At 47.0% G+C, this 14,502-nt stretch overlaps 2 protein-coding genes across 3 annotated transcripts in view; one reads left to right on the top strand and one right to left on the bottom strand.

Annotated features, from left to right (window-relative positions):
* The window catches only part of SLC25A46 (solute carrier family 25 member 46), a 37,042-nt gene extending 27,896 nt beyond the window's left edge, over positions 1-9,146 (bottom strand). The window contains exons 1-2 of one of the 2 annotated variants that reach the window (XR_006290890.1): positions 8,596-9,008; positions 2,283-2,325 (exon numbers count right to left, since the gene is read on the bottom strand). Coding sequence is in view for 1 of the 2 variants with exons in the window: in XM_007055421.4 (XP_007055483.2) it covers positions 2,283-2,325; positions 8,596-8,857 (305 nt within the window). In the remaining variant the exon portion in view is untranslated. Of the gene's footprint in view, positions 1-2,282; positions 2,326-8,595 lie in introns of both variants that reach the window. The other variant, XM_007055421.4, reaches the window with a different exon arrangement.
* A 3,391-nt stretch (positions 9,147-12,537) lies between these two features.
* TMEM232 (transmembrane protein 232) overlaps positions 12,538-14,502 on the top strand; it is a 136,802-nt gene continuing 134,837 nt past the window's right edge. Inside the window, exon 1 of the mRNA XM_027817834.3 lies at positions 12,538-12,774. The gene's annotated coding sequence lies outside the window, so the exon portion shown is untranslated. The remainder of the gene's footprint in view (positions 12,775-14,502) is intronic.

Raw genomic sequence — 14,502 nt, 5'->3', positions numbered from 1 at the left:
TTGACATGGACTTGGACAGATATCGCAATATGTGTTCTGAGAACAGAATTAATCAGTATATTAAGGTCCACCATTTTCTCAACAAAAAAAAAAATATATAATTCCATACATAAAGATAGCAGCTTTGGATAGTTTTTCCACCCCAATATTACTGCTCTAGCATGCTTTAACACTGTGCTTGGTGACATTTGCGCCTGCTTAGGAAAGATTAATACTACCTGAAAATATTCATTTGAGTGACAAATGCACAAGCACTCTTCACAGAACAATTTCAGAATTCTCAGAAGTCTCTCCATATTTAACTGCAGATTCTCAGCGACACCTCTCCCTCCTACCCAGGAGTCAACACTGTCTTGATGCTAGAATCATCTCCTCTAGATTCCTTGCTCTGATTACCCCACAATAAAATTTGAAGGTATTTCTCCAAACTATAGATGAGTGGGAAATTACATCTTTATAACTAGTCGGTCTCCAGGTACATATCACTTGGGCTATTTCTCTCTCTAGCTTATCTATGCAGCACAGAATTTTAAACGGAGCAAGACTCAGCCTTTTGGTTTGTTTGAACAGGATCCCAAGTTGCCAAACAGCACAGGCATGCTGATGTTCTTCAGGGGTTCCTTGCATTGAAAACAGACAGCAGCAGAAGTATAGCTACGTTTTCATACTTTGCTCATTACCATACTATTTGATAGCCTTAAGAAATATAGGTCTAACTCACTGGGGCCCAACTTTGGTCAATATGAAAATCTGTGCAGTCCATGGGATCCATGCCAATAGCTGCAAGCATCCTTTGCCATTTTACACCTCTACCCAGATATAACGCAACCTGATATAATACGGGTTCGCATACAACATGGTAAAGCAGCCCCCCAGCCCCCGGTCTGGGAGGCAGGAGCTGTGGGGGAGCACTTTTGGGGGCCTGGGTGATTAGCAGGGGGCTGGGAGCAGCCTGCTCCGTTTCCCTTGCCCCTGCACCAGTTGTGTCACTCGGGGGAGGGGGCTTGGGGGAAGGGACTCCCCCCCACCCCGCACTCACCGGTGGTGGCAGAAGCAGAGCAGTCCGGCCCCAGCCCACTCCACTCCGCCAGCTCTCAGCCGCGGCACTCCGCTTCCCACCGCAGGTGAGTGCTGGGAGCGTCCTTTTCCCAACCTCACCGCACTCACCAGCAGCTGCAGAAGTGGAGCAGCTCAGTCCAGCCTGCTCCACTCCGCCAGCTCCCAGCCACAGCGCTCTGCTTCCTGACGCCAGTGAGTGTGGGGGGGCGTCCTTTCCCCAACCTCCCCACACTCACCGGCGGCAGGAAGCGAAGCGCCATGGCTGGGAGCTGGTGGAGTGAAGCGGGCTGGGGCCACGGTGCTCTGCTTCCCGCCGCTGCCGGTGAGTGCCTTTTAGGGGGCAGGGGTGTGGATAGGGATCAGGGCAGTCAGGGGACAGGGAGGTTGGGTAGAGAGTGGGGTCCTGGGGGTGATCATGGATAGGGGGGTCTCTGGAGGGGGCGGTCAGGGGCCAAAGGAGCAGGGGGGCCAAAGCAAGTTCGATAGAACGCGGTTTCACATATAACATGGTAAGATTTTTTGGCTCCCGAGGACCGCGTTATATCAGGGTAGAGGTGTATTTGAAGATAAGAGCCAGAGGCTATGAGCTGGAGAGAAGACTGCTGAAAAAAGATAATCACTATAATGTTCATTTCTTGACTGGTTTCATTCAGTGCCAACAGCAATAAAGACATCCCCACTAAACCTAATGGATCCATGTGCACTCATTCTTGTAAATCATCCTTTATACAGAGTCAGTCAAAACTTAAGAAATACAGCACACACTACCTAGTTTACAGTATATTATTCTTCTGCCATTATCTAATCAATATTTTAAGTACTGTTTCTGAGGTTTAAAATTCAAGAACACTGTGCCAATGCAATTCCAGCTAGTTCCACTCACTCTAACACTATTGCTCTCTAAAGTCCAAACATATAAAAGTATTTTTTATTGATGTGTGCTTTATGCAAAACATACTGTAGCAACTTATATGCTCCAAGGTTTTCAAAATTCCTACCCTATATAGTTTTGTATCAAACCCATCACTGTAGTAACTGAAAGAGCTGCAGTACCTTAGCTTGAGAAAGAAGGTAAGAGAAAACAATTAACTTTGTGCTAGATTTTTAAACCTAGTTAATTAAATGCATATTGTAATTTGAACTCAGGGAGCATGACAGACTACAAAATGTAAAAGCCATAATTATCAGTGAAAAATATGTTTTACACAGAACAAAATTCTTACCTGGCAAGGCCAATGCCAAAGCCTGCAAATCTATTCAACTGTTCTGAAAGAAACACAATAGAAGATTATGTAGCACTGATATTTACTGCAGAACGGTGAGGAAAGAAACAAGCTGTAATACAGAGTACCAGAGCAACCAATTGTATAGCTTGCTCATTTTAACAAATTCTGAGCACTGCACCACAGTGTACAAAGTATACTACTTTCGGGATAGTTTTGCCAACTCAGCAAAAGTAAAACGTAATTGTCTACCAAAGATTACTTGCATCTGAAGTGCTTGGTTTATAATAATTTGCTGGAGCTCAAATACAAGTAACTTATTTGCCTTAAACTATCTATATGAGGAAAAGGGAGACTGCATGGCTAATGGACCTGGGAACAATTTGACTGACATCTGGGAAAACAAATGGACCCAAATCAATAATGACCAAAACCCACTACCTAACAGCTGTTCAATGGCATGTGTGACATGAATATGGTCTCAGTCCAGTTCTTAATGAATAAATGTCAGTACCATAATGCCACCACAAGAACTGGTGTTACAAAAAGTCACAGAGAGTGACCCTTTTACTTCTAGAAGTCCCCTCCACCGCGGGGTTGATTTAGTGGGTCTAGTGAAGTCCCGCTAAATTGACTGTCAATCGCTCTCCGGGTGACTCCAGTACTCCACCGGAACAAGAAACATAAGGTAAATCGATGGGAGAGTTTCTCCCGTCAACCCAGCATGATGTAGACACCACAAAAGGTCGACCTAAGCTACATTGACTCCAGCTATGTTATTCACATAGCTGGAGTTGCTTAACTTAGGGCAACTGAGCCCCACAGTGTAGACTTGCCCTTGGTCTGCTAAGGCTTTGTGTCTAGTACTGTCAAATGGGAACTTTTTCCTAACACTAAATTCACTTTAAACCTTACGATAGCAGGACACACAAATGTTGTACATTTTTTTTGTGCATTTAATAGTACTATTAACTTCTTCAGAAAGAGGGGAGATTGAAAAAATTCAACACACTTGCCCAGAATTTCAAATATTTATCTGGTAACCCAAAATACAGATCTATTTGATTGCAATGATTCCATGGAATAGCAAGCTGCTTAGATTGTTTTGATTAATAGTTTCCCAATTAAGACTTACAACTATGGGGTGACTACTTCCAGTCCTAAGGTTTATTTGGTTTTCATTATAAGCCTGATTTTGATCCTCAGTTTCTCAAAACTGAAAATCTTTTCCATCTGAACTTTTGTACATGTGCTCCATAGCCAGCAAAGAATTTATATGGAAAGTTTCAGGTTAGATGAGGAGTTTATGAAACAGCATTTGAAAAGTTAAAGGGTTATTTCAAGAATACAACATGCCTAGCTGTATTTCCGAAAGCTTGGTCTAAAAACCTTCAAATTTGTTTTATAAAATAACCCCCAAAGAGATCAAATCATAGGACTTTTTTTTTTGATGAAGCTGAGTGCAAAATGTTTGAGTTAGTAACCACAGATGTTTCAATGATGCATCCAATCCAAGAAGACTTCATGAGTTTTGCCAAAAGCCCAGTGGGGATTAAGTTTTGTTCAGCCCCAATTTTCAAACCTGGATGCCTAAAGTTAGGCTTCTAAATCTATATTTAAGTTCCTAGATAAAAAGTAGCCTGGGTTTCAAAGGTGCTGAGTGCCTACAGCTCTGAATGAAGTCAACTTGCAGACACTCAACACTGTTGAAAATTAGGCACTTTTATACAGGAGCTTAGATATGGATTTAGAAGCCTACCTTTAGGCATATAGATTTGAAAATCCTGACCTCAATTCACTAATCTCTTTCCACCTGTAGATACTGTCATAATGTTAACCAACCATTAGTCTTCCCCTACGGACAGTCTTCCAAACAAGAGTCAGATTCCTCTGCCTGTTGTGTGCCATGATTCCGAGCTGCCAATTGCCCTCAAGTCAGAACACAAAAAGATTTCTTACCCATTGCAGTAAGCATTTTCTCTCTGCCCCTACAACTTACAAGGCAGAGATAAGAACTTTTGCTCTTTGCCATACAGATACTTATTCTTTGCTTCAGTGGCTCTGCCAGTAGCTCTATCAAGATAAATAGGTCAGGGCTCCTCCCAACAGTATCTGAGCCAAGAGCTTTCCACCCCAATCCTCTATGGAGAGATTGGAGTCCTTAGCTTGCCAGGTGACATGAATGTTTCCTGAGAGCACTCTTGGATCCTTAGGAGACTCCAGGGAATGAACTTGCACATACTGCCCATAGAGCAGAAACAGCTCTCCCCAACTTTGTGTCTGAGAGTCCAAGGCACTGAACCTTCTCTCATAAACAACCATGTTTCAACAGGCCCCCTCAGAAGGCACAGAAGACAGATGCTATGCTTCTCCTCCAGCAGTAGCACATTCACACTCTCCTCATCCCACACGTCACTGAATTATTTTTCAAAAAGTCTTATTAAAAAAAAGTGAGAGGTACCAAAAGATTGGAGAAAAGCAGTAGTAGGAAATAAGGCAAAGAGTGATTCTGCTGTCTCATAAGTCTAACTTTTACCCCTATTAAAACAATGGAACATTTGAAGAAAAAATCCAAACCTTTGGAGGGTAATAGAACCATTAGCATAAGCTGCATCATTACTGAAATGATGACATTTCCAGTAGCATGCATCATGTGTTAAGCACTGCACAAGCAGGAGACACAGAAGCAAACAACGGTCAATGCAATTTTTAACTGCTTATGCCAAGATGCATCAGGAAATGACAGTCGCTTGATAAAGAGCTTTGCTACAACTGCATCAGGAATTCAGTGCTCAGTTTTAGGCACCATATTACCAGAAAGATATTTGCAAACCAGAAATAATTCAGGGAGGGGAAGAAAAAAAAAAAAAAGAAAAGAAAAAAAGATCATACATTGAAGGACAGATTAAGGCCTGACCCTGTAAATTGCTGCTCTGAGGAAGAACCCCATTGACTTCAATAGAGTTCTGTGTGGGCACAGCAGTCTACAGGTACACAATGAACTGCAGAATTGAGACCTACGAGTCACTTAGCTATAAAATGGCAAAGTGGGGGACTTAAAAATATAAATCTACACAAATATTTTAATACACATACTGGTATTACAAAATAATTGTTTAGAAATGCATAGAACAACTAGAAGTAATGAGATGAAATTGAAGACAGTTCAGGTTGAATATCATTCAATTCAAACAACTATTTTAATTGAAATTTGAAACACTAATTTCCATTAATATTAAGCTTTTATGACTTTGTAATACACAAACTAAGAGTGCATGAACTACTTGACAATGTCCTTTCAATAAAAATATGGAAACAAAAAGAAGTAAAAGAGTTAGGATTATTATCTTGCATTTCAACAATTTGCTGTTCACAACATTCCTTTTCATATTTTAGACACATCATTTCCATTTCAGGAAGACAGAAAATGATAATCCAATTGCAATGACTTCTGTTCCCTTTTGCCAACACTGCTAAGGAACCATTGGAATAGGTGCCTACATCATATTGTCATAACTCTCATCTCCTTCAATAGAAAAAGACTGACAAAACAAGAGGACGTACATTTAAAGGTGACCTATAAATGAGAAATTTGTGTTTGTGCATCATAAAGAAGTAAAAAGGGGACAAAGAAATCCTGAAAGTTTGTGTATTTTTGTTTTAAAAAGTTTATGCCTTGACTCTTGAATTTTGCAGCAAGAAAACTACTATGTTGGCGTGAAACACCAGGAAAATGAAATCTTATTAACTGACTGAAGATTGTTTCATGCTCTTTATAAACTGTTGCAAAACCCATCTATTGTCTCAGATTTTTTATTGTACTTACAGAAGGTGGGGTATTTATGTTAATTTTGATGCTACTAGTTATATGGATGGCTGAATTTGCATGTATAAATGTATTGCATTATAAAAGGCACATGGAGTGTACAACCAGCACTTTTACTAACAATGTACTTTGTGTGTCTATTATATGCTTAGCACATACTTTTGGGCACTGTATAAATAATACCTATTTAACTTAAATATACAATCAGAAAAAAACTTCCTTTGTTAAAGATTCAACACCACCATCTCTTCAAGCTCCCAAACCACATTCAGGGGTACCACAGAAGAGAGATCCAGGAAAATAGGGAAAGTGAGATAAAAGAAAACAAAAACTTTTCAGATCTTCTTTATACATCAAACCAAAAAATGCACAAATCCATTTTGCTTTCTTATCTTCAGGTCAACTCAAAGTCTGTTTTTTTTTTAATAAACAAAGTTTTCTTTTATCTTATGTTCAAGTTTTGAAGTCAAAATACAAGAGTGAACAACTAGTTTGTATAGATTTGAGGCAAAACTGGGTTTAAGATATGTAACATCTCCTAAAAGAGGACACTTTGTCTAGGCATTTACTGTATATAGTACCTATCACTGTGGTATCATGAGCAGAAGATCAACTACTTTATGAAGCATGTCTGATGTTACAAAATACTTCAGACATTCAGTAAGAGTTTTAGAATAAGAGGGAATAAGCAGAAAATAAACAAAAAATATTTACATAATCTGATTATATGCAATGTGAACAGAAAAAAAATGAGCTGAAAAAGCTTGAAAAAAACTTTCAGATGAGATGTGAAAATAAGTGATTCAATGAGATGGCACAATTGAGCAAAGTTGATTTCAAGAGCAGGGAACTCAAGTGTAAAAAACAAACACTAATTGTGGTTAGACCAAGTAGGATGCCAGACAGGTAGCTAATACTAGGTAACTGAAGAAAAGAGTGGGTTCATTAGGTAGTCTAGCATAGCCAAGGAGGCTTATAAAAAACAAGAAGAAAAGTTTTGAATTAGATTCTAAAGTAAATGGAGGAGGGGAGGCAGAAGAGTTCCAGAATAAGAGGGAAGTTGACATGCTTCTCAATTTGCTTGGCATTCTTAGCCCTGGTCTACTTGGGGGTGGGGGTGGGGGGTGGGGGTGGAAGAGGAAAAATCGTTCTAAGTTCTCCCGTCGACTCTGCCTGCCCCTCTCGTGGCGCTGGAGTACAGGAGTCAACGGGAGAGCGCTCGGAGGTCAATTTATTGCGTCTAGACTAGACACGATATATCGTCCCCGCTTGATCGATCACTGCCTGCCGATCCGGCGGGTAGTGAAGACATACCTTTAGGCTTGGTCTACACTACCAACTTATGTCAGTATAACTACATCACTCCAGGGTGTGGAAAATCCACACCTCTGAATGATGTAGTTTTACCAACCTAACCCCTGGTGTAGATAGTGCTATGTCCATGGGATAGTTTCTCCGGTTGACATAGCTACCGCCTCTTGGGGAGGTGGAGTACCTACACTGATGAGAGAACCTCTCCTGCCAAGTGTACGTATTATCTTCACTAAGCACTAGAGCAGCGCAAGTGGCGACAAACCCTTGGTGTTTGTAAAGCCACAATCCTTTTCTATTCTGAATTGAGCCTCAAAACTTATTTCTGCTGTGTCACTATTTACTGAGTTAATTCACCAGTCCAATGTAGTTATTTAATGCAGCCATCCAAACACCTGCACTGCGTAGGCATGCAATCGTATTTCTCTAACCCTTGTCTCATCTGCCTTCCCTCTTATCTCCCAGCTGGTGTGCTCCATGTGAGATTAGACCAGTGGTTCTCAAACTGGGGGTTGTGACCCCAAAGTGGGCCTGGCATCACCAGGACTGGCTTAGACTTGCTGTGGCCCAGGGCCAAAGCCAAAGCCGGAGGGTTTCAGCCCTGGGCGACGGGGCTCAGGTTACAGGCCCCCTGCCTAGGACTGAAGGCCTTGGGCTTCAGCTTTGACCCCTCCCTGAGCAGTGGGGCTCAGGCTTTGGTGTCCCCTCTCCCCCCGGTCGTGTAGAAATTTTTGTTGTCACAAGGGGGTCATGGTGCAATGAAGTTTGAGAACCCATGGGTTAGACCATAAGCTCTTTGGGGGCAGGGACTCATTTATACTATCTGACACAGATACCTTTGACTGTTGATCCTGTAACATTATAACAGGAGCTGGGATGTGGGGAATCCCCTGCCTCCTAGGACAAGGGACAGATGGATTATTTTGTATCTATCTTCCTTTACTTGGGACTGTTGATAAACCAGAACACACACAAAAAGAATCAGGGAGACACCCTAATAAAGATCCATCTCTACCTCTGTTGCTCCTATGCCCCCTCGCCCTGCGCTGCCCCCGACTTGAGTCCAGCTCCGGCCCCTCTCCCGCCGCCCTCCGCCAGGGCCGCCCCACCATCTCATCAGCTCCCAAGCCCAGCTCCGCCGTCTCACCCCGCCCCGGCCAGCTGGGGTCCCCTTACCGGAGCTGGAGCCGGCGCCCGCGGGGTACGGTTCGTCGTTGAGACCAACTCCCCCGAGGGGGGTCCCGGCCGGGCCGGCCCCGTACTGCGGGGTCCTCTCCCCCCAGTGCAGGTTGCGGCTGCCCGGGATGTCGGGGGGGCTGGAGACCCAGTGGCTCAGGTCCGAGGCGGAGCTGTAGGGCTTGGCCCCGGGGCCCGGCTCCTCCCGGCCGCCCACCCTGTAGCCCAACCCATCGAAGCCCTCGGGGCGCCGCGGCTGCATCGGGGGGCGCGACGGGGGCGCGGTCGCCGGCAAACTCCTGCGAACAACAACGATACAGGAACCCGCTGCTGGCGCCGCTCAGCATCTACTTCCGGGTCGGAACCGGAATCCGACGCCCTGAAGCCAGGCAGCGGCCCCTGAGAGTCACATGACCATGGAGCCGGGTGCTGCGCTCTGATAGGCCAATAGGCATCCCCCACCCGGCCGACCGACGCTCTGGTGTCCTGCTGGTCTCGGCGGGGCGGGGGTGTATGTGGCAGTGTCACTCTCCCTGGGTGGGTGGTGGGTGTCTGCCAGTTCTCTTGGCTGTGTCGGGGGCGGTGTCACAGTCTCTCTGCCCCTCTCAGGGGCCGGGCAAGGCAGTAGAGGCCTTGGGCGTGCTTGGGAGTCAGCGCCAACCCAGCCACCAGTGTAGACGGGCAAAGGTAGATTTGCACCGGTTGTGCTCCCCCTCTTTTCCAGCAGGTTTAAATTCCAGCTTCCTTTTCCCCCGTTGCGGGTTGTTGCCCTGTAGCTGATCATTGCTGGCTCAATCCCAGACATAGACAAAGCCTAATGAGCCTCTCTACCCTATTGCAGACAGGGTAACCAGGTGTTCTGGTTTTTATAGGGACAGTCCTGATCATAGTATCATAGACTATCAGGGTTGGAAGGGATCTCAGGAGGTCATCTAGTCCAACCCCCTGCTCAAAGCAGGACCAATCCCCAACTAAATCATCCCAACCAGGGCTTTGTCAAGCCTGACCTTAAAAATATCTAAGGAAGGAGATTCCACCACCTCCCTAGGTAACGAATTCCAGCGTTTCACCACCCTCCTAGTGAAAAAGTTTTTCCTAATATCCAACCTAAACCTCCCCCACTGCAACTTGAGACCATTACTCCTTGTTCTGTCATCAGCTACCACTGAGATATTGGGGGCTTTTTCTTATATAGCTACCTCCTGTCCCAATTTTTCATACTTGCTATTTGGTCACCCTACAGAAAGCTTCACATAAGACCAGCCAAAGGTCAGATCAAAGGTCCATTTAGCCTAGTAGCTTATCTTCTGAGAGTGGCCAATGCCAGGTGCTTCAGAGGGAATGGACAGTACAGGTAATCATAAAGTGATCCATCCCATAGGCACCAATTCTGTGCATGCTCTGGGGCTGGAATGCCTACAGGGAAATATTAGTGGGTGCTCTGCACCCACCGGTAACCAAGCTCCCCCCTCTTCATCTCCTGCCCACCACCTGAGTGTGCTCCGTTCCCGCTCCTCCTCCTCCCTCCCAGCACTTCCCGCATGCCCCGCTGCCTAACAGCTGTTTGGCAGTGTTTAGGACTTTCCGGGAGGGAGGGAGAGGAGCGAGGAAGCAGCGTGCTCAGGGGAGGAGGTGGAGAAGAGGCAGGGCAGAGGTGGGGACTTGGGGGAAGGGGGTGGAATGGGGGCAGGAAGGGGCGGGCTGGGGTGGGAAAAGGCAGGGTGGGGCAGGGACTTTGGGGAAGGGGTGGAATGGTGGTGGAGCAAGGCCAGTGCAGGGGTGGGAAGAGGCGGGACGGGCAGAGCCAAGGGTGGGCAGGGGGTCAAGCACCCACCAGGCAGAGGGGAAGTCGGCACCTATGACATCCTATCGCCCATTCTCAGCTTCTGGCAAACAGAAGCTAGGGACACCATTCCTGCCCATCGTGGCTAATAGCCACTGATGACCCTATCGTCCATGAATTTATCTAGTTCTTTTTTGAACCCTGTTATAGTCTTCGCCTTCACAACATCCTCTGGCAAAGAGTTCCAGAGGCTGACTGTGCATTGTGTAAGCAATACTTCCTTTTGTTTGTTTTAAACCTGCTGCTTGTTAATTTCATTTGGCGACCCCTACTTCTAGTGTTATGAGATGAAGTAACGCTTCCGTATTTACTTTCTACATACCAGTCATGATTTTATAGACCTCTATCATATCCCCCTTTGCCCTTAGTTGTCTCTTTTCCAAGCTGAAAAGTCCCAGCCTTATTAATCTCTCCTATGGAAGCTGTTCCATGCCCCTAATCATTTTTGTTGCCCTTTTCTGTACCTTTTCCAATTCCAATATATCTTTTTTGAGATGCGGCAACCACATCTGCACACGGTATAAATTATAAAATACTTCAGATTCACACCGATTAGTATAGACTTGATTTCAATCCCAATATAACGCTAAAATTCAAATATGATTTTCATGTCTGCCCATATGAAAAAATGCTTTCTTGGCTTTAGCTGGCATATGTTGGGGACAAGCTAGAACCAGTCAGAAACAGTCTGTGCCAACCTTAACTACTAAACTTGTTTGATCACTCACTCTCAGATATTTAGGAGGTAGTTTTTAGTTGGAAGAGAAGGGCAAAAGGCTAAATATCAGTGACAATGGGCAAATGGGATTGGTAATGTAATACACCGCTCATGATATTACATGGGTATCTTGCACTTTCAGAGTTATTAATGATGGTTGTGTCCTCTAGGCAGTGTGGTAAATTTGTAATAGGCTTGACCCAAAATGTCATCGAAGCTGAAAATGTGCAATGTGATGTGATGATGAAGGTGCTTACAGTCTAGTATTATCTGTTCATATCAATAAAACTGAACAAAGATATATTATTGCTGGCTTTTTGTTACCGGATTAGTCACATATAGGGAGTAGGCAGGAAAAAAACAACCACTGAGAAAAAACAAAACAAAAAAACATGCTGGTGACAAAATAATGGAATGGCTGGGGGTACCCCCATGAAAATATTTTTTTTAAACATTTCCATGCAACCACATGATGGACAGAAGAATTTAGATGAGCATTTCCTTGACCATGTGAAGGTAAGGAGGCTGCAGACAAAGTGAAAGGTCACCACCCAATTTGTTAAGACCTCTTTGTCAGTGACAAAGGCCTGACACACATGTCACAGGAAAACTTTTGGAAAATGAATCTTAAAATAACATGGGATTCATTTCTGAAGCACACCCATTTTCAATCGTTTCCGTCTCATGCCTCAGTCTGCCCGATTTCTGCAATTTGTAACAACAACGATTAATAAGGAGACATGACAGCAGGTCTAGGCGGAATGAGGGCTGCATTCCCTCCAACAGGAGTGTGCCAAAGTGCAGCTGAAAGGGGGAAAGAGCCTGCCAAGCTGGTGTGGCTCTGGGGCGGGGGGGCGAGCAACTTCAGAACCCGCTGACATGTCGGGGGAGGTGGGAAAACTGGATTGAGCCCCCAAACGTGTGGTGTGGGGGGGGCCAACTCTGAACCCAGCAGAGGAGAGAAGAATGTGTGCGAGGGATAGCTCAGTGGTTTGAGCATTGGCCTGCTAAACCCAGGGTTGTGAGTTCAATCCTGAGGGGGCCATTTAGGGATCTGGGGCAAAAATTGGGGATTAGCCCTGCTTTGAGCAGGGGGTTGGACTAGATGACCTCCTGAGGTCCCTTCCAACCCTGATATTCTATGATCCTATGAAGGAGAGGAACCTTGGCCCGTAGACAATCTCCCCCCCCCCGCCACCTCACCCGGGTGCCCCCTGCCTGTCCCCTCCTACAGTCTCTAACCGCTGGCCAGGTGCAATCCCAGCCCCCGCCTGTCTCTCGGAGCTTTCTGCCTGCCTGCTCCCCTGCTGAGCCAGGCCCTTCTTCCTGCCCCGGGGCTGCACGGTCCCCCCCGCCCCGCACAAGGGGAGCGCGCGCAGGGAGTTTCAATCTCCACTGGCCAGCCGGCCTCCAGCTCCCGTTTGCAGCCGCCGGGCTGGTTGCTGCGTCCGGCCGGAAGCGCCTCCTCCCCCCGTCACAATGGGCTGGGAGCCAGCCCGACCGCGTCCTTAGCAACCGCCCCGGCGGCGGCGCCCGAGCAGCGGCCGGGGGCCTGGGAGGCGAGTCGGCCTGGCGCGGTGCTGAGGGACGCTCCTGCCTCCACTCCCGTCACCCTCAGGTAAGCGGGAGGCGGGAGCAGGCGCTGAGGCCAGGCGCTGGGTGCCCTGATGGTGGCACGAGAATGCCCCTAAAACGTCGGAGGTTCACGGATTGCCTCGAGCCCCCTTCCCCATCACCCCTGCTCCGGAACGCACAGTGCACCTCGGATACTCTCCTGGCCTTGCCATCTCCTTTCCTCTCCCGGCCCTGCCACGAATAGGCTGACTTTTCGAATCCCTTCAGGTATCCGTGTTACTTGCTCTCCATTTTGCATACATCCAGAAGGCTATTATCCTGCTAAGGAACCTGTTAAATGGAGTGACAAAGACAAGTGAATTCCCTTTGTGGTTAATTTTCATCTCCCTAAGCCAAATTATACCACAGCTTTCAAGGAAAGATATTTGTTAGTGAATGTGGAATGACTCCATAAAGAAACCCTAGACATCACTGATATTATTTCTGACAACTTCCCAGTCTTTTCACATTGCTTGTAAAGCTGCATAAATACAACCTGCCATCACTCCTGGCTCTCTTTGACTAACTCACACACACCCTCTCTCAAACAATCGCTTTCCCAGCTCACACACACCCTCTCTCAAACAATCCCTTTTCCAATGACAGTAAGAATAAACTACTCCTCTGTTTCTTCCTTAAGCTCCCAATCCTGTAAACATGAATTTGCATCACTTTGCACATGTGAGTACTCCCATTGAAGCCAAAGGGATTGACTCTTCATGAATTATGAGCATAAAGCTATGCACGTGCTTAAGTATTTGCGGTAAACCCTGATCCTACAAAGACTTATCCACTTGTTTCAGAGTAGCAGCCGTGTTAGTCTGTATTCGCAAAAAGAAAAGGAGGACTTGTGGCACCTTAGAGACTAACAGATTTATTTGAGCATAAGCTTTCGTGAGCCCTTTTCTTTATCCACTTGTATAATTTTATGTCAGAGGTGAGCAAACTTTTTGGCCCGAGGGCCACATCGGGGAGTAGAAATTGTATGGCAGGCCATGAATGCTCACAAAATTGGGGTTGGGGTGTCGGAGAGGGTGAGGGCTCTGGTTGGGGGTGCGGGCTTTGGGGTGGGGGTGGGGACAAGGAGTTTGGGATGTAGCAGGGTGCTCTGGGCTGGGACTGAGGGTGCGGGAAGGGGTGGAGGTTCCCTCTGGGGTTACGGGCTCTGGGGTGGGGCTGGGGATAAGAGGTTTGGGGTGCAGGAGGGTGCTCCAAGCTGGGATTGAGGGGTCTGGAGAGCGGGAGGGGGCTGGGCTGGGGCAGGGGGCTGGGGCCTGAGGAGAGGCTCAGGGGTGCAGGCTCCAAGCGGCACTTACCTCAAGCGGCTCCCGGAAGCAGCAGCATGTCCCTCTATGACTCCTACACGGAGGCACGGCCAGGCGTCTCTGCACGCTGCCCCATCTGCAGGCTCTGCCCCTGCAACTCCCATTGGAGTGCAGGAGGGGGCCATTGGAGTTGGAGCGGGATCATGCCACAGCTTCTGGGAGCCAGGGGGAGTAGCCCCCGGCTAGAGTGCCAGAGCGGGGCCATGCCACGGCTTCCGGAAGCCACGTGGTGCAGCCCCAACCCTGCGCCTCGGCAGGGCTGAGCCACGTGGTGCGGCGTCCGACCCAGCGCCCCGGCCGGAGCGCTGGAGCGGGGCCGAGCCGTGTGGTGTGGCCCCTGACCTAGAGCCCTGGACGGAGCGCTGGAGCAGGGCCTAGCTGCATGGTCCGGCCCCCAGCCCAGCGCC

The sequence above is a fragment of the Chelonia mydas genome, chromosome 5 (assembly GCF_015237465.2).
Source record: "Chelonia mydas isolate rCheMyd1 chromosome 5, rCheMyd1.pri.v2, whole genome shotgun sequence".
NCBI classification, from domain to species: Eukaryota; Metazoa; Chordata; order Testudines; family Cheloniidae; genus Chelonia; species Chelonia mydas.
Note: the sequence above shows the minus strand (reverse complement) of the source record. Positions and strands in the feature narration are given on the sequence as shown.